Source organism: Echeneis naucrates, chromosome 5 (genome assembly GCF_900963305.1).
Source record: "Echeneis naucrates chromosome 5, fEcheNa1.1, whole genome shotgun sequence".
NCBI lineage: Eukaryota > Metazoa > Chordata > Actinopteri > Carangiformes > Echeneidae > Echeneis > Echeneis naucrates.
The window spans coordinates 26,705,056-26,725,584 of record NC_042515.1 but is presented as its reverse complement, the minus strand read 5'-3'; the positions used below and the strand labels follow the sequence as shown (position 1 = coordinate 26,725,584).

Sequence of the window (20,529 nt, the reverse complement as noted above, 5' to 3'; positions counted from 1 at the left end):
GTCTCCCCGCCCAAGGGGTAAAACAGCTGGCCTCTCATTGACGGCTCAGACAATATACTGTGAAAACACACAAAGAGTAAATCCCCAAGACAGTTGCAGTGCAGATGAGTCAGTGAGGACTGAGACCAATTTCTCTGTGTGGAGACTCAACCTTCTAACAAACATGGTAAGTGCTGTAGCTGCTCCAGAAGTCAAAATTTCAAGAATTAAATTATTCTTTCCATCGAAGTTGATCTGTTTGAGGTCATGTATAGTTATAGCAAATAGTCATTTTTTTGTGGTCTTGCCTAGCTTTGCTCATCCAGAGGAATGTCCTCACTTTAACTTGCAGTGTCCGCTACCACCTATTTCTACACTTAGCCTCTCTGGCCTCCTCCACCTAACCCTAACCCACTCCACAAGCCTTTAGAGATGAGACTCAACTCTCTCTTCTCAGAAACACAAAATTTGGACATGTTTTAGAGTTTTTAATTAAAGCATTAAGGTATTGTGAAGGAAATTTGCGGATGGGTCCAGCTGTTAAACCTCACCTTGTTTCTCTGGACTGTATGTTGCGATTTTTGTCAGAAAATTGCAAAATGCATCAAATTTTTTGCTGGTTCTCTTGTCTGCAGCTTGAAAATGTTGCGCTTAAATTTCCATACATGTTATACTTTGTGTGTTTTTTACTTATGTGCGGCTGTCTCCCAGACTGGGACACACCAGGCCAGAGGAAAGCAAGACATGATGTTTCCGGGATCAGTGTGTGAAGGGAAAGGATATGCATTATCCTGACATTTTTTCATGCACAGCAATCATGACACTGAGCTCATCTTTGCCTCTTTAAGAATGAAAATTAGACTGTGTTAACTAACAGTTACTCTTGCAACTACTCAGTTAATGATTTTAAAGGGATATTTTTGTATATTAATTTATTTGTTGGAGGGTTTATCATGAGCTATTCTGACAGACCTTCTGTACTGCTGTGTCAGTTTTCATCATCTGGGAACAGGAGTCAGTTTAGAGTTCTGAGCTCTCACACAGTGGGATGCTGGCACAGAGAAGTGACAGCATCTTCATTGAATTCCACTCAACAAAGCTGAATTTTTTTAGTTTTTTTTTTCACTATCCATCCATTCTGTTTCAGTCATTAACATTTCAGTGTTACAGATAATTAACCTACTTCAGAAGTGAGGGGCTAAAAGTGACAAGGTCTTTACTACCATCCTAACCTCAGATAGTAAAATTCTAGAGCATAACAAGGTAGGGCAGGGATTGTAAAACTTTTTTTGTCATTCCACAAAAAAAAAAAAACCAACAACAAAAAAAACAAAAACAAGGCACTGTCAAGACCCACCGTCCTTTATCGCCCCAACAGAATGGTGCACTAGGCCTTTTTTTTTTACTCAAAATTTCTTTCAATGATAAACGTAAAGTAACACCAGTAATAGCACCAGAGAAAATAAAGGTGCATGGCAATCAAAATGCCAGTTGTGTCATCACAGTTGCAATGGAACATAAGAATTCATTGAATGGGAACATAAAGGTTCAAGTGAACATGATAAGAATTCACATGTCCCTGCATTAGTGGCTGCAGTGGGCCTGTCTTGCATGGCAGCCCTCAAAGCAGGGTTGCAGGTTTGTTTTCAGTGCTGTGACAGCTGAAAAGCCAATTTCACAGAGATAAGATGTAGCAAATAGGAGAAGTATGCCAACTGCTCCAAGCCAGAATTAATCCAGTGATTGAGTTGTAAACCTCTGCCTCAAAGTGGTGTCAGAGGTGATCTCAATTAATTGGTCCTCTTCGACAGAACTTAAGTCACCAGGCACTGCAGACAGAATACAGCATGCTCATCTTATTGAACAGAAAGGAAAAGAGAGCACAGTAAATAGCATTAAACAAGGATATTTTCAGACATAATTTATAAAGATATATCATAAAACCAATCTGCTGTATTGAAAAGGTCCATGATCCAGTCATACTGAGCACTGCTAGATGGAAAGTATTTTCCAAACATTTTAAGCAGTGCTGTTGTGTGAGGGGGATAACATGAGTGATCCTATCAGTCTCCTCAGCCATTTGACTTACATTCTCAAATGACTCAACACTTCCTCCATCAAGGGTACTGCCCCACACCTTAAGCTTTCTGGTGAATGCTGTAATTCTGTCAGCCAGGTGGGGTATATATTTTTCTTTCCCTTGGAACTGTAGATTTAAGTCAGAAAGTCGTCAATGGTGAACTTGGCCGCTGTGTCTTTAATGCCTTCCTCCTCCAACCCACCCCCAAGAACGCTCGGATATCTTCCCGGAGCTCAAACACACACGTCAACACTTGTGGCGTGAGAGCCAACGTGCCTCGCTTTGGAAAAGCACTGCTGTATGATCACCGCCCATCTCTTGGCAAAGCGCAGAAAAGGGGAGGGCATTCAAAGGTCAGATTTTGGTGTTTACAAGTTTACAACATTAACAACCACTATGTCAATGTCAAAACTTAATTTAAATTGGACTGTCTTGGCACGAGTGCTTCACTGTGAATTATACAGTGCATCCACTGCGCCTCTGGAGTGACTTGCTTAACTAATGACTGAAGGCCCCTTTTTTTCCCTGTTGTGGTCTGTGCGCCATCCAAGCAAAAGCCCACACAGTTTTCCCATTTTAGACCGTGTTGAGAGAGGTACTCGTGTAGCATCCCAAAGAGGCACAGCCTTCAACTTTGCTGAACTTGCTTCATCGAGCATAATCGAGACCATGTCAATTGCTGCAGGGGACAATAAGCTGCTCGGCTAGTGTGTGAGGTTTTTTGCACTGGGAAACTTTGAATTAAGCCATTTGTGCTGTACTGGTCACGGAGGCAGCTTTTACTATACGACTTTCCTGCTGAACGTATTCTGCATGTTTTCACTGGAAGAAGTCAAGTGGTCGGCGTGACCCAGGTATGTGGTTTCTAGGTGTCTCCTCAATTTGTTGAGTTTCATGCTATCTGCTGCAATCAGTTTAAGGCACATAACACACAGGGTTCTCTCCTCCCCTCCAACTGTTGCCATGTGAACCCAAGAGCAAGATATGAATTGTCATACTTTGTTTTTGGTTGATCTGCTATATAGTGTGGGGCTGGATCACCACCCTTTGTTGCTCTTGTTACAAATCTGTCCATGACTATTTATTTACCCATCCATTCTAAACGTCAAATCAATGCCCATTGTCCCACATTGCCTTTTCTCTGAGGAAGTTTTTTTATTGTTCCGCCCAATTAAAATGCCAACGTCAATCATACTTTTCTCATTATCGTTCCAGGTCGCATCTCACCTCCACCATTCTAATGCAGAAACTAACCAGGTGTAACCGTTCGTTGCGACCCACTTCCGTTCCCCATAGTTTGAGAAAAGCTGAGGTAGGGGAACAAGGGTAACAAGACTTTTGAAGCTCATCAAGATCAATGACGATCTTTCCTTATTATTATTCCAACAGTAAATGCAATGGCAAGCAGCGATCTGGCCAAGGAGGAGTTGCCATAGAAACCCAATGTCATAGCCATGATTGGAAACCAGTTGGGCAGAAACTGATACTTAACGCTTTCCGTTTTAAATAAAATAACTCTGTTGTGTTACAATAAGGTGCGTTTGTCTGTCACTTGGTAAATGAGGGCCCCAACCTTTTTTGCGGTTGGGATCAGTTTAATGTCAGACATAATTTCCACAGACCAGCCTTTAAGGTGTGGCAGATAAATAAAACAAAATAAAATGATACGCTATTTTCGAAATATACTAATAAAGGTGAATCCACTGTCACTTGTATGCAACTTTATTAGCCATGTACTCATAACATCGCGCCAACAACATAACATGAGTAACATCCTCTCTGCCCCCTAAGCCCGAACGTAAATGCAGCTTTCTTTTTCATGGAAGTCGCAGGCTCTTCTTCTGTCTCCTCATTCTTCACAAAAAAACTTTCCGAAGACATTTGTTTTTTACTAATTTTGCTAGCTCTGTAGGTTTAATTTTAAATGTATTTAAGAAATTATTTAAATTATTGCAATGAGAAACAATTAATTTAAAATTTATCTTAAAACAGAAATAATGTAAGTTATTTATTCCGGTTCAAATGGCCCATGGACCATTACCAGTCCACGGCCTGGGAGTTGGGGACCGCTGACTATGACGACTAGGGAGTCGAAGCATTGTGGGCATGCTTACGTTTATTCAAGCTGTAAATATGTGTGTGACCCTCATGAAGACTAGCTTCTCAAAATGGATACGCTCATTATTTCTCTTTAGTAAAAAAAAAAAAAAAAAAAAAAAAAAAAAGATAAAAATGTTTTAGTTAAATGCAATCTATGTCTTAAGGTCCTATTTACTGCAAAAACAATAAGCTAATAACCTAACTCTAACCCTCGACAAAGCTTGAGGCTAACCGGGCACAGACAGTCAAGCAGCGGCCCCTCCACCTTTAATGACGCTGAAGCCACTATAGCCACATTTTTGAAGCCATTAGTGTTTTTTTTAAATCATTATAAATAATATATTATTCAGATTGTTTTGTGTTATTTATTTCAGAAATCCTTGTGATGTTTTCACTGAATAAAAACTGTTAAGTTGATCAACAGTGTATTATTTTCCATGCAACACTGAAATTAAGCTATAAGGCCATTAATGGGACCATGTTCTTTTTAAAAATTATCTAAAAAGTTTCTTTTATCATTAACTTTTTGGTGTAAGTACTCAATCAGTAATTGAGTTACATTTTGAATGAAGAAACTAGTTACTATTTTTCAGTAACTAGCACAACACTGTGGAAACAGTCATAGCTTCATGTCAGTCCATTTAAGATTGGCTGACATCTGACGTGCTCTTGTTTGGCAACTTTGTTGGATTGGCTCTAATTGTAGAATGCTGTAGCCAATTTGAAAGCCAACAGATAAGGCTAATTTAGATTATAAGGTAAACTTAAGGTAAAGTTATGAGACAAAAGTAGTTTTCCTCTTTCATCGTTCCCACAGGCCTTATATAGATCTTATATGTAAACAGGTGAAGAGGTCTTCACAATCTGATTTCATTTGGTAGTTACAGACAAACACATTAGAAAATCAAAAACAGGTTTGTTTGATTTTGTAAGACTTTTAAGGACCATCCGTGGCAAATGTTTCCTAATATCAAATATGACTAAAACTGTTATGGGATACAATGATGTCATGCTTTAGCATATTGTTCCTTAGTGTTCATCATAGTTAAAAGCCAGAGTGAATTATGATCCAACAGCAGCCTCCCAAGCACAGAGCAGCATTTAATGTCTAATGTTTTTCTCATTTGTGTTTTACAAGCTGTAACTTAAATGTAATTGCTGTTCACTCTTACCACTGTCAGCATTATTTCAGCAGCAGGCGGCTGCTTCCAGTGAATAAAGCTCCACTGGGCCTGCCCAGCAAACGGCAGGCAGACTGAAGGTGGCAGATAGTTGGTGAGCATACATGTTTTAAGGAAGTGTTTTAGGTTAATAACATTTAAATTTGTGGTTAGGGTTAGGGTTAGGGTGTTTTGCTGCCATTGTGTAATCCTATTAATTCCGATATAAACAGCATTAAACACTTCTTTTTCTTTTAAAGGTTATACCTGCCTTCATTATTTCTAACCAGATTCTGAGCTTGAGGGAAAACAAACATGTTGAATGCATTTGTATCTTAAAAGGCTCTGGTGAGTAAAGATGCTTTTTGTGTTTGTACAGAAAAACACCACATCATGCATCTAAATCACTTAAAACACAATCCTCACCACCATCTTTAATCTTGCAAAGAAAAACAGTAAAGCAATAAGTAACTACCCACATGGTGCTTGCACAAATGACAAAAGTCAGAAGATGAGACTGAGGAAGTGAAGTATAAATAAAACTGAGCAGTGAGATCAGTTCCTGCCACATCGCAGTAAGGCTGCAGTGTGTCTCTTATCTCCTGTTCCTCACATTGTCTATCATCCACTTTACTGTCTGATGGGAACAACAAACAGTCCTGTGGATAACTGACATTCCTCACCAAGGTGAAAGCATTTTTGCTGCTTCTGTTTAGGATAATTGCAGTTCGGTGATGGAGGGATCAGATATTTATTGAATTCTGTAAATGAATCTGCAGCACTGATGAAAATTCATAATAACAATATCACAAGAAGAGTGCATTTTTGAAAAGAAAATATTCCATGGCATTTGATTCAAATCCCAACATACCAAAGAGATTTTGTGTACTTACCAGTTTGGTCTCAAAACTCCTCCTTTCCTTGGCATAAAGTCCCCTGCCTCCTCCTCTCCTCTGCCCTGACTCAAATACTGTTCTTATTTCAACACCAGACCAAAGTTGATCTTCCGGTTTGCATCCAAATGAGATGAGAATAATTTACTTCGGAGGAATTATTTACTTCATCGAATTTATTTGTTTGTTTGTTTTTTCAATATATTGAATGCGTTGACTCACTGATTTCTTTTGTTCTTATCTTGGTCTAAGATTGGCTGTCCCTGTCCCTTATGTTACTTTGGAAGTTTTACATGAATTGTGAATGTTTGTGACTGAGAATTTAACATAATTCTCACCATTTCCAATACAGCAAATTACATGACAGCTGTGAAGAGTCAGTGTCGCTGCCACAGAGCCAATCTCTTCTTAATTTTATTTCAGTAGGAGAGATAGCCAAAAAAGGTGAATTTTCTTGGAGCACATTTGAGGTTTATTTAAGAGGATAAAGTTGTGCTCTTTATGTATAATGCTCCTGCCACTCTGTCTGAGGTGCCGACCTGACCCCAGTGGTGTTCTCTGGCTGCCAAGGACCAGAAGGTCCAAGTGAACCAACAGAGTGTAACTCACATACAGTTGGTGACTGGTTCCTTCCCCAGTACCTCTGGAAATCCTGATGTGCCTCTGCAGCCCTTTAATTGCATTGGAAAAAGACTGCAACTAATTTTAAGAAATTTCGTTATACAATGATTAATATACCTGATGACTGCACTTTAATGGTTAATATTTCTAATATTTACTTCTACTGAAGTTAGCATGCTAACAAGCTAGCCCTAGTCAGGATGTTAATTTGTGAACAGGACAGAGCAGAGAGATGGAGGAGACCGGGGAAAGCAGAGACAGCTGTGCAGTTTTAGTGCTGAAGAGCAGCTGTCAAAGTAGGTGATCAGCACAAGCAGGCGTGTGCAGGAATCCTAAAGAGTCACAGCTGAATCTGACTTTGTTACCTTACTTAGTGAACAACACAGGCCACAAGTAAATACAGCGCGAGACAAAGCAGAGACCTCCTGTAAGGACAGGCAGCCTGAATCCACGGGTTCAGCTGTCCTTTAAACAGCATGAATAATATTAATGTCTACAAATTTAAGTACCACAGATAACTGGATGGCCACAGGCTGTGGTTTAAATGGCTTTGTGCAAATTACAAGCATACAAACACTTACGGGCTCTTTACATGGAGATATTAATGTGACCCGGATTAACAAATTTGTTCCAAGTCTTTAACACAAGGGCAGCATGGCAGCATAGTGGTTTGCACTGTTGCCTCACACCAAGAAGGCAAGACGTTTGCATGTTTTCCCTGTGCCTACGTAGGTTTACTCCATGTGTTCAGGTTTCCTCCCACAGTCCAAAGATATGCATGTCTAGGTTGATAAGTGACTCTAAACTGCCTGTAGGCATTCACACTGAGGCCTATGGACAATTTAGGCATTGTGGTTATATGTCTGTGTGTTGGCCCTGCAATAAACTGGCGAACTATCCAGGGTATACCCCGCCCCTTGTTTGGAGCATTGGCTGGGATTTGCTCCAGTACGCCCTGCAACCTGGTAACGGATAAGTGGTAGAAAATGAATGAGAAGATTAAGTGTTTTAACACAAGCAGATTTTGTCCTAATGATCAATTCCTAATGTTATGTTAGGGCAGTGTGCAGTGATGATTCCCAGCAAAAAGCACAACAACGTAAATCTGGTGTGATTTGACCCAACATATTTTGCTTGGACATCTGTAGCATGGCCTAAAGGATTAGGCAGGGAGTTTGCAGAGGCTCGGTGTGTGTGTGTGTGTGTGTGTTGGTGTGTACACTGAGTGGGAGTGCACAGGCCTGCATCCGAACAGGTGCTGAGCATGATGGTGAATAGAGTCTTTGTTAGGGAGCAGTCGATTTCGGAGAGAGGTGGGGTTCAGCAAAGTGCTATCCTGCAGGCTCATCAGCTGTGGGTTCAACGTGTGCGTGGGTGTGTGAGGGAGTGTGTGGTATGTTTGTTTCGTTGAGGATCTGCCTGACTGTAGTGCAACTTCTTCCATATTAGCTTTAATCACTGCAGTTCTCCCATGAACGTATGATGAACTTTGAACCTACATGTGATAATAGCAACAACATTTATTTATTACTACAAGAGCATCAGTTAGGGCAATAAGGTCGGACTGCAGGTCACACTGCACTTGGCAGGCCATATACTTCTGGTAATATAATATCACGCAACAGCACAATAAATGTTTTCTGACTGAGGACTAATGAGGTCATAGGAAACAGAATTTTATTTCTGTGTGTGGCTACAAAGCTAGTCGAACATAAGTTGCTCTCACTCATTTCAGCTGTGTGTGGTGGCATTGGTGGGAATGATTCATTAGTCATAGCTTGTTTCCCAAAATTAGGTGACAGCCATCCCATAATGGCTGTCACCTAATTTCTTTTCGATGCTTTGAAAGAGCAGAAAAGAGTAGGTCATTTCATGAGTCCTGCTCCTTTACGGTGTATACCATGTGACAAAGTGGGTAAGCATAAACTATTTATCCCTACTTTTACTATCAATGCCACATAGTTTACCGATTTAACCATCTTTGTTAATTGTTTGTTCAGCATTAATCATTATTTTGCAAACACTTACTATCCTGGGTTGGTTTGTAGTTTGCATTATATTTGGTTAAAGTTCACATTTCAGTAACATCTATGATTAAATTAACACTGAAAAATTTGTTTAGTTATTATTTATTGGCTTCATTTGGTTTCATAATTCAGTCATTCTTTCTCTGCTACTTACCATACCAACCATGTGCTCCACAGACAAAAGGAGGAGGCACCCAATCATGTCCTAAATTCATACACTGGTGAGATCATTGGTGATGTCACTAGGTTGGACCATGTTGGGGGGTGGTAGTAGATTATGTGGAGTAAATTATTTACTGTGATGTTGATTTGTTTATGTATGGTTGTGAGTGAGTTGTGCGGTAAATAATGCAAAAGAGTTCACCTTGGAACTTGGTGGGATTGTTTTAACTTAATCTCTTACCTGTGTTTAGGAGAGACATGTTATATCCCTGCGGCAATGGTACAGTCCAGTTGCCTCTGTTGGACTGCTGGTGGAAGGGTTATTTGATCAGTTGCTTTTTAGCTGTTAGGGGGGTTAGGACATCAGTGTGTAGCTGTGTGCACATGATGAAAGCTAATTTAAGTTGAGTTTTGATCAGTTAACTATTAGTGTTTTTTGTTTTTTTGTTACTTAGCCACTCTAGTCAGGCTACCTCACAGACCATCTCAAGACAAGGCAGAGGCTTTTTTATCAATATTACAGTATAAGTGTTGTACTTCTGAATACAAATGGTGTTCAGAAGTAAAAAAACAAACAAAACAAATGCTTTGAGCATTGATAAGTCACATTCAGCTGTTAAATCTGAAATAAAATAATATTTGGCAAAAATAATTTGGCTTTAACTTTAGTTTGACATTACTGTAGAACAGTAATATCTGGGCCTGTCCATTATTCCATTACTCTTAACATTTTGCATCATCTATGATTTCCCCATGTGGTCAGCATGGCCAGCAGATGCTTGACTACACTTATTTTAAGAAAATTCACAAAATTATAGGTAGTTCCCACTTCTCAAATATGCATGCTGTCTCAAAGGGTATTTGAACATTAGTCAAAAGTAAAGTAAATTAAACTGAAGATGTTGGAATTAGGTTGTGATGGCAGTGAATTTGTTGTTTTTGTGAGGAGTTTTTTGGACTTAAATAATCAATTGACTGAGAAAATAATCGTCAGTTCATAATCAATGTTCAAAGTAAAATGTATTGTCTATGTATAAATAGTCAAGCAGAAGTCCAAGGATCTGAGACCACTTTTTCATCCTATACAAGGAGAATAATCACAATCTGAAAAGTCAAATGGGAATGGATCTTTTGATTATTATTTTTACATTTTCAAACCTCCAAGTTTCTTATTTCTAGCTCCTAGTTTTGAAAGCATTTCTTGTGTTTTCTTTGGTGGACTGATGTTAATTTGTCAACAGGACAGAGCTTTTTTATCAATATTACAGTATAAGTGTTGTACTTCTGAATACAAATGGTGTTCAGAATTTGTCATGGCATGAGGTTTTTAAATTGCACAGTGAATATTTGGAGTGATGAAACCAAATTCTCACAACCTTGCGAGAGGAAGTTTCAAGGGAACTTGTTTTTTTTTTTTTCATGTATCTCCCAACAGAAGGCACAAATAGGAAGTGAAAATGAGCAAAGAAAAATGTCACTCAAAATAAAGGAGAGTTCTACTTCTTGTTTGTTTGACCACCAGTGTAACAATGGGGGAAGCAGCAAATTTAGATGTCTAGTTGTTCTAATCACAATTTATGAAATGACTTGGAATTTTACCTGCTGACTTGGATGATGACACTGAATTTGAGGGAACTTTTTCGAAAAGGAAACGTCTGCAGGCAAAAAAACAAACTATTTTCTAGGATTCTATGCTGTCTATTAAATAGATTGTCTAACATATAAGAATTTTCAAGTAAGAATTGAGCCATTAGCTGTGCAGATTATAAGGTAATATAATAGTTGGATAAACCAATTTTGGATGATACCAATATTTTTTATTTTACCTAATAATTGATTTCCATTGCTCTGCTCTTTATTTTAGAGCACACTTGCCAAGGCTCTGTATGACAACACTGCAGAGTGTGCAGATGAACTGGCTTTCAGAAAAGGAGACATCGTGGTGGTGGTGAATCAACATGTGGCCGGCACCAGTGGCTGGTGGATGTGTTCCCTGTACGGACGGCATGGCCTGGCTCCTGCAAACAGACTGCAGCTCCTGCCACAAACTGGACCCGCTTCAGGATTCTTACACAATGTCCTAGAAACGCCCATATTAGCTGATGCCAAACCTGATGACAGAATGCAAAATATCTACCAGATTCCAAGTATACCTCGACCATCCAGCAATCTAGCTTATGAATGCATGGACAAGATGCACAAATTCCCATCCACTAAACACAGCACAGAAGGACCCGAGGAAAAGGTAGTCAATAATGATTTTTTTAAATAAGAAAAAAGTTTCTCAATGTCAACCAGTCTATTGCTCCAAGGTCAAACGTAGCTCTCTTTTCTGGAAGTGTCAACTATCTTGATTAGAGAGGTAGACTAATGCAGAAATGCAATGCTATGAACCCCCTGCTGCTAAAAGAGTTTCCAGATAGGGACCAGGGGCCTCTCCATGGGGACAGACATGCAGAACTGATGTCTTTATAGGCCTGTAAAAGACAAACAGACACAGACTTCAGACAATTTTAACTGCAAACAGCAGCCAATGCCACCAGACACCCCAGAAATACAGAAGTGTCTGAATGGGTGCCTATGCAGCAGAAAGCAGGGAGAAATGCACCCAGATGTTTACCATTTCCTTTCCTGCTTCAGGGGAGTCCTGTTCCCCTCTGCATTTGCCACCTAATATCTAATGAACAGCATGAGCTCTATCATGGAGCTCCACTAATTGGTATAGTGCATTCATTATGGCACTCTCAACAGGCGTCAGAGCAAGTACTGTCCCCATAAATGCACTGATACAGAGGTCATTGAGGAAAGTGCTGCTTTGATCAGTTGTTTCCAGTCAGCCCTTATATGACTGTCTGTCTATTTTGTCTCCAGCCTAGATTCTGCAACACTGTGTCCAGTCAACAAGGGGAAGTTTATGATGTCCCGGTCAGAGCAAGACGAGCTTCTCTTTTCAATGTGAGCTCCTTAAAATATACACACATGAAAAGGATGCAAAGCAGGGATCATTTGTTAGATATATTGTTACCTGAATTAATATTTCTTTGGAATGATCACTGTTATTGTACTCTTCTATTTTCAGGCATCAACAACAACTAGACACATGTCTAAAAAACACTCACTGATTCCTCTCAATGAGCTGGAGCAGAGGTTTGACAGTGTGAAGTACACAATTCCTGGGGACACTTATGTAAGTTTCTGTCAGTCAGAAGCATGAAAACCTGTGATATGCTTTCTTTCAAAATTTTATTTCATTTTGTAGAAAGTTCCTGCTTCAAACAAACAAATAAACATATCAGAAGCAGCTTTAGTCCTTTGTCTTCACAGGGTGCATTCAGGACCCATTATAGGTCACCCATACTTTGGCAGGCAAAGTCGCAAACACTGTTGTGTCATAGACATATTCTTCAATTTGCATTTATGAAAATATGGAGTGGGTAAATCATGTATTGATCTTCCCAATTTAAATGTTTCCTCCTACCCTCCCCCCAAATACTGCGTAGTAGTCTTGAATTGTACAAATAACCATGCACACTTTTAACATATGCCATGTATCATTTACCATATTATTTTGTATTCTATCATGTAAACATCAAAGGAACTGTGTAACATGTCAGTACAGGAATGTTGAGTACAGTCAAGATGTGTGATGATAAAAGGGGCCCTAGACTCTCAGTCTGAACAGTGAAGCCAATGCTCAAGAGCCTTAAACCTGTATTCTATGTAATGACCATCAGTGGGCAACTCCACTGGTTGTATAAACAAGTGATTGTATTAAACTCTCCCTTGATTTATTAGATCAGTTAATATTTTCCCAACAAGTTGGTCCCTGTCTCTAGTTTCAAGTCTTCAATTCAACTCAATGTTAATTTTTTGAATTATGCTCCCGTTTAGAGGGAAACAAACCAGAAAGCAGAGATGGATTGTGGGGGTTCTACTGTGTAATTGACAGACTATACCACCCAATCAAGATTTAATCCAGAATAGGTCAGATCCACCCCCACTCCTCCTCAGCTCCACCTTCTCCTCCAAATATATTTAGTACCTCGGGGCCTGCGCCGAGTCACTCTTGTTATTGTTCGTGTTTCTTATTCTTATTTTAGTTTTTATTACTATTCCTCTTCCATAAAAATTTAAAGTGCAAACTCGTCGTAGGGCCTTGAATAAACCCATATAGTCCAAACAACAGCATGTGAGGCCTGTTTGGGATCAGTGTGCTATTGTTTTTCTTGGTAGAATATGATATTTTGGCACCATAAAAAGCGCCAGAGTGAGAGGCTTGCCAAGCCAAAAACCTAATCCCTATTCAATTGTTTCAGAGGGGTTGAGATGATGCAATCAAAGCAATGATATCATCAGACTCCTCTGATAAGAGAGCATCTGATCAACTGTTACTACTGACATTTCTGTTAAACTCCAGAACACACACACAAATATATAGTCACACAGACAAATATACAGACAGCCCTTCTCAGACTTTAGAAGTGTCACAGAGTCTATGTGTGTATGGGCTTTGTGGGTCTCTTCCTCCCCCCTCCCTCCAGTGATTGCCTTGATTAGCTGCACCTGTCCACTGAACAGCAGCAGCAGTAATTAGTGCTGGTGAGGGCGGGGCTTAGTCTCCTTTTTAATGACACAAGAGCGTAGGAATGAGTTAACATTGGGGGAGGGGGCACATTGATATACACATATGAATGAAAACTAACAAAATTGCATTTTAACAAGCCATATTCATGGAAATTTTCCCAAAAGACCGTTTCAATCTCGTTCTAAAGAGTTTGTATCATTAGACAGCCTGCTGCTGAGTGTTGCTGTCTCCAACCAGTGTTGGCCCCCGCCCCCTACATGACGCTGTGTTGCGCTTTCAAAATAAAAGAACTTCAGTTAAGAATTTCAAAATCAAATGTTTTTCTCCTCTGCGGTCTCCAATATTGGAGGGGGCACGCACGCTGTACGAAAGCACAGCGTCCTGGATAGCTCAACAATATGATCGTTATGGCCATGAGTTTTAATGATTTCTTCTCCGATTCTAAGAAATCAATGGTGGTTTTGGGTGTTAGCAGAAGGTTACGTTAGCCTACAGTACTCATGATCCTCAGCGACCATTGCCATTGTGAAGACGCCTGCTGAAGCCGTGACATAAGCTATTCGATATCGTCACACGTCCGTCCACTGACGGCAAGAGGGGGGCTTAAGCCCCATCCTCAAAAAGTCTTAGCCCCCCCAAGCAAAAATAAACATACTGTAAGCAGCATCCACAATCAACTACTCCCGCTTTCTGCATTTCTTAATCATTTTTAATTATAACCGCTACATCACTCAACATTTCAAATCAAATCAAATCAGATTTATTTGTATAGCGCCAAATCATAACAAAATTACATCAAGGCACTTTACATATAGAGCAGATCTAGACCAAACTCTTAAATTATTTAAAGAGACCCAACAGATCCCCTGATGAGCAAGCACTTGGCAACAGTGGCAAGGAAAAACTTCCTTTAAGAGGCAGAAACCTCGAGCAGAACCAGGCTCAGGGGGTATAGGTTAGGGTTAGGGTTAACCCATCTGCCTCGACCGGTTGGGTTGAGAGTGGGAGAGAGAGAGAGAGAGTGAGATAGGCATTGGAGGGAGGGGGGCATAGGCAGGAACATGTTGCTGCATGAAGTTCATGGAGTTGAGCTGTAGTACAGAATTCATGAAATATGGGACCAGAAGGTGTTGGGTTAGGGTTAGGGTTAGGGTTAGAACATGGGATGGCGATGAGTCACCACCTGCAGGATGAGGACAGGGAGAGAGAGGAGAGGAACTGGGAGAGACAGAGACTTTGGCAGAACATGGTTAGTAAAACAACATTTAAAAAACATTTAATGGCGTGATCAAATTCTTGTTTTTATTTCTTTGTTTTCATTTTATCAGGCAAGTCAGTAGGCAGACTGGAGAGGACCCGCTACCCGTAAGCGTTGGCCTCATTCAATTTTAATGACATCTTTAACCTGTTCGCTCAGTCCCCCTAGTGGTTGGGACGCCGACTGTCATAGAAACAACACCAAAGTACAAAAATTTAGTTTATTTCCTGATAAAGGTTAGGTTCAACAAGCCTGCTCACCAAAAACCAAAAAAATCGGATGTCGTTTTCTGTCTCTGTGAAATACGAACGTTCTTCGATCAAACCCCGACTAAAACATTGAATAAAATCACATGCTTGGCCTCATTTTAAAGCTGAAGATGTGCCCAACAATAATCCTTGGTTCAATTTTATCCATCATGTCCAGCTAATCGGACATTTTGTCTTCTTTCCCCTCTGTGCTAATGCTAATTTAAAGGTCCGTCAGACTGCACATCGACTACACGCAGGCAGCGTCTCCTGTCAATCAAAGTCTTGATGAAAACAAAATTTCCATCCAATACCAGAGGCCCTGAGGTTTCCTCTGACGTATAACAATCCCTGAATGGGCCGTTTTTTCACCCCAAATAAGGGCTGCGTAACGGGACCAGAGCCGCATGGGACATACACGCAGTGATGCACACAGTGACACACCCAGACGGCCCAAATGTCCCTTTAACTTGATGTTTAATCAGTTTTTACCGTCGTTTCTGTTACTGTCGTGGGGAAGTTTGACACTTTTTTTACACTAACATGGAGAATATGGTGTTTACACCGACGGAAGTGCTGCAGATGTTGTACAGTAAGGACGAAAAGGAGGCTAAAGCTAAAGCTTCAAAATAACAACATAAAACAGGCAAAAATATGTCAAATTTGTGTTTGGATAGGTTTTAGACACCATATATTCATTCCTATAAATGCAATTTTCAAATGGAATTTTACTTATATAATGTTCCTAAAAGTCTGTGATTGGCCCCAAAAGGTTATCTGTTAAAAATGCATGTATCACTGAAATCTTGCAGTGTGAATTTTAGCCAAATTGGACCGTTTTGGATAGGTTTCACACACTGGAGATCGCCAAGGGACACTGTTTGGTAAAAACTCTATAGTTCCTCAGTAGTTTTACCTATCAACCTAAGATTTGGTACACGTGTGGACAGGGAGTGTGTGAACCATATATGTAAAATTCAACCTGTTTCATAATGAAGATTTTGAGATATCACTGTTTTCACACAAAATTTCAAACTCTTTTTTTCCCCCACAGAATATAGTTTTTTCGATGGCCCTATTTTTTATGTAATGGCTCAATTCAATATTTTTGTGTCCGAAAACCAAGATGGCTGTTGGACAAATTCCAAAATTACAAGCCTTCAAAATGGGATTTCACTAAATAATTGTCAATGTAACAAAAACAATACACAGGGGTGGCACACTTGGTGCAAAGCATATTGAGGCACTAACTTTCTACGAATGCATAATTCCTGTAGGCCTTAGATTTCTGATGTTTTCATGTTTTTGGGCACAGGTGTATGCTGTTCCACCACCTTTGCCTCAGGACCCGAACTATGACATCCCTCTTCCCTCAGGCTCAGAAACCCAACAAAAAATAATTAGTGGATGCAACACCCTTCCTAACCCCCGCAGACCAGAGTGGATCTATGATGTGCCAATGGGTCCTGAGAGATCAAGTTCTCCCGAAGGCGTCTGTGACACCATGCCCCACAAAGCTTGTAGGCAGCTCTATGACACTCTTCCAGCACGTGCTCCACCCACAGAAAGAGCCAGCCCAACTCCCTCAGTCTATGATATACCAAAATCTATTTCCTTTGATCTGCAGAGTCCACCCAAAGTGGTCCCAATTTATGACAAGCTCCCAACTCAGATACCTGAAGAGGAGTCACCCCAGGGAGAACCCCATCCCATCAGTGCCCAGAGTGATCATATACCTCTAGAGTACAGAGGTGACTCAGGCAATGTTCTTGAACTCAATAGGGTTTGCCTCCAGAAGATGAGGAACTTTCTGGCCTGTACGGCTTTCCACAACCTTCCAGGAAGTGGAGAGTCATTCGTGCATGAGAACAGCGAGAGAGGTAGAATCCTACATCACACTCAAGCAGACAATCAAAGAATCAGCAGGGCTTCCAGCTCATCCACCAGCTCCTGTGACTCTCTGGCTCTGAGCTCTTCCTCTCCAGAGCCTCTAAGGGAGGTCATGCTTAGCCAGGACAAGGCCTGTCACAGACTTTTGGAGCTGCAGGAGTCTATTTGCAGAGCGGTACCACTCCTCATGGAGTTTGTCAGTAGTCACTGGAGGAGCAAAGAACATCTGGAGAAACACCTAAAGGAGATCAAAGAAGCAGCTGAAGGGATTTTGTGTTCTGTTATGTGCTTCCTGAACTTTTCCCTGGATGTTAAAGGCAATGCCCGCCGTTTGACAGATGCCAATCTTCAGACGAGGCTCTACAAACAGCTGTCCATCATTGAAGACTCAGGTCTAATCCTTCAACAGACAGTGAGTGCTCTGAACATGGCTGGCTGGCCACTAAACATACTGTGCCAGAACCCGGGTCAGGTCCAGACGCCTGACCAGCTGGAGCGCTTTGTTATGGTGGCACGAACCATTCCAGAGGATGTCAAACGCCTGGTGTCCATCATTATTGCCAACAGCAAGCTTCTATTCAGAGCATCTCAGAAAGATCCACAACCTTTCAACATCACAAGTCAGCCAGAGACCCTGAAAAGTGCTGATGGAGGCAAAAAAGGAGTGGATGCATTGGAGGAAGAAAACGACTATGTAGAGCTACAGGTAAACATTTTTGATCCTTTTCATTAACAGATACCATATAATAGGTAACCATGCTTAGTGGAAGATTTTTTTCAAAAAACCAAAGCATACCTAGGAATGTTTTAAAATGTACCTTTTATTAATCCCCTTCCAGGACATTTATGTTGACACAGCTGATTTTGACTTTTCCTCAGACCAAGACTGACTTTGAAGAGCAACAAAAGAAAATTCAAAGAGAACCACAAGAAAATGTAACACCAGTCTCAAACAAGATATTGGTGGGTATCTCCCACAAACATGATAAAAGCATACAAAAAACATTTTTATGTTTTCATCTGTGGTAATCTCAGATGTATAATTTATCCTCTCAGAATTTTAATAATAAAACCACATGAAACATGATCAAGGCAGTGTGGTGACATCGTGGTTAGCGCTGTGGCTCCACAATAAGAAGGTCATGGGTTCGGTTCCCGGCCTGGGGCCTTTCTGTGCGGAGTTTGCATATTCTCCCCATGCCTGCGTGGGTTTCCTCCCACCATCCAAAGACATGCATATTTGGGTTAATTGTTGACTCTAAATTGTCTGTAAGTCTGAGTGTAAGTGTGAGTGGTTGTTTGTGTATGTCTCTCTCTGTGTGTTGGCCCTGTGATGGACTGGTGACCTGTCCCTTACCCTCGGCCAATGTCAGCTTGGATTAGCTCCAACAACCCCCACAACCTGGAAATGGATAAGCGGTTGGAGAGGAATTAATGAATGAATTATGATCATGATATAATCATTATGCAAAAACAGGGTTAGGGTTAAATGATGAAATGATGAAATACATCTTCCAGGAAATAGGGATAGGGTAAGGATAAAACAAAAGAATTAAAATACATATCAAAAATGAGCAAAGGCTAAAAGGAAGAAATAATGCTTTGAGGAAGGTACCTTTACCTTAGTACCTTAGTCCCAACACCTTGGGGGAACCAGCAAACCTCCTTCAAGAGATCTTGTGCTTATTACACTGTATAGCCATGCTATGTATGTCCATTTACTCATTCTCTGCTCCATCTCTGTACTGTTCAGGCTGATAAAAAGCATCATTCCTCTGAGTCCAGCAGTGGCACAGAAGAACAACAGTCCCCCTCCCTGTCAGAACACTGTCGACTGTACTTTGGTGCTCTCCAGAAGGCTATTGGGGGATTTGTGTACAGTCTTAATGATGGTCACCCACCAGAGAAATTTATCTCCCAAAGTAAGCTGGTGATCATGGTGGGCCAGAGACTGGTGGACACCCTGTGCAGGGAGGCGCAGCATGGAGACTCCAGCCAGAGCCTCCTTTTAAAGAGCAACCACCTTTGTGCTCTCCTGAAGCAGCTGGCTATAGCCACCAAAAAGGCGGCGTTGGAATTCCCAGATAAGCAGGCTCTGCGTGAAGCTCAGGAGTTTGCAAAGGAACTGGCCCAACGAGCGCAGAACTTTAGACTATCGCTTGACTTCTGAGAGGGCATGTATCAAGCATCTTGATTTAGCTGCTGAGCAAAAAACATTTGTGTAATTGTATGTCATTTAGATATCTATTTCTGTCACTGTCATATTCAACTTAAGCTTTGTTGCCATGAAGGTCATCTGTGTTAATTAATACAGGTGCAGATTACAGTATTCAAGAAGCACAATTTATACGAGAATGAAAGACTTCTACAGAGTGGAGTTTCAAAATGAATTGCACATTTAGGATACTGTACACAAACATATTTTAAATTACAATTAAATAATATGTATGAATTCATTTGTTGTATATAATTTCCACCAATATTATATTTTGGATATTGTTTCTGATGTGGATGTTTAATGTATTTTATGACTTCATCGACTCCAGAGCAGTAGTTTGTACATTCTGCTTTCTATGCATATCAGTGTAAATCTAAAAATACATTCCCAAACTTTTCTGAACAAATAACTGAGCAACACCTAAACAACTTTTATTGATATTAAGATAAAAAATGTGTTAAATTATTAAAAAAGTGAAATCCCCACACGCTGTATTCTATAAATGAAAGATAATATGTAGAGAGGATCTATTAATCAGCCATCCATTCTCTAGACCACATGGGGTCCATCCTGGACAGGTCACCGGTATATCACAGGGCCGACATATAGATACAACAACCTTTCACACATTCAGTCCTATGGGTACTTAATAGTGGCCAGCAAACCTAATATTTAAGACTTTGAACTGGCACAGGAAGACCAGGGTCCAAACCCACATACATATTTAAACCGTTATTAAGAAAAGTATAAATACACATTTATCACCTCAATTTGTATTTTTGTATTTTAGACCAAGAGTTCCGTCAGTGAACCAAGGTCTAAGGAGCTGTGTATATTAACCATATCAGAAGACTAAGGGTTAGGGTTAGGGTTAATTATGGTTTTTCTGTTTTCCTGGTGAACCCAGTAGCAGCTTAATTTGACTGTTTAGCAATCTATCTGAAGAAAATCATGGCACATGATCGAGTGGAGTCTATGACATCGTAGTTTGCTTTTTTATGTCCAAAAAAAAAAAAAAAATCCCTGGTTTTGCTGATAAGCAGCTGCTCCACCAAAGTAAATGGAAAAGATATTGATATAAAAGATAGTGAAGTTAAGTGGAGGGAGGATCGTGAGGGAGGCTTCTGTCACTGAGCAGGAAAGCTTGTTATTATGGAGGCAAACAAGAGTCTATCACAGCAGCCTCAAAGTGACAGTGATGATCTAAATGAATTTTGGACAGTAGTAACACACAGTCAGTCTGTCAGCCTGCAGGAAATCCAGGTCAGCATGCCGCCAGTTTAGCAATGCAGTCAGGAGACCACTGCT

General features: G+C 40.4%; 1 protein-coding gene across 2 annotated transcripts; it reads left to right on the top strand.

The window, feature by feature from the left end:
• The first annotated feature begins 36 nt into the window (after window positions 1–36).
• Window positions 37–20,304, top strand: cass4 (Cas scaffold protein family member 4). 2 transcript variants are annotated; one of them, XM_029501152.1, is made up of 7 exons: window positions 37–166; window positions 10,887–11,267; window positions 11,894–11,977; window positions 12,102–12,209; window positions 16,429–17,709; window positions 17,883–17,966; window positions 18,757–20,304. In XM_029501152.1, the coding sequence occupies exons 1-7, from the start codon at window positions 164–166 to the stop codon at window positions 19,171–19,173; spliced, it is 2,358 nt and encodes a 785-aa protein (XP_029357012.1). In that variant the 5' UTR covers window positions 37–163; the 3' UTR covers window positions 19,174–20,304. The 2 variants fall into 2 exon arrangements, with proteins under 2 accessions (XP_029357012.1, XP_029357013.1); XM_029501153.1 differs by lacking the exon at window positions 37–166 and adding an exon at window positions 2,778–2,913.
• Window positions 20,305–20,529: the final 225 nt, after the last annotated feature.

Coding starts and splice junctions, on each gene's coding strand:
- cass4 (XM_029501152.1), top strand. Junction 11,268..11,893: donor CAGAAGGACCCGAGGAAAAG/GTAGTCAATAAT, acceptor TTTTGTCTCCAG/CCTAGATTCTGCAACACTGT. Junction 17,710..17,882: donor ACGACTATGTAGAGCTACAG/GTAAACATTTTT, acceptor ACTTTTCCTCAG/ACCAAGACTGACTTTGAAGA.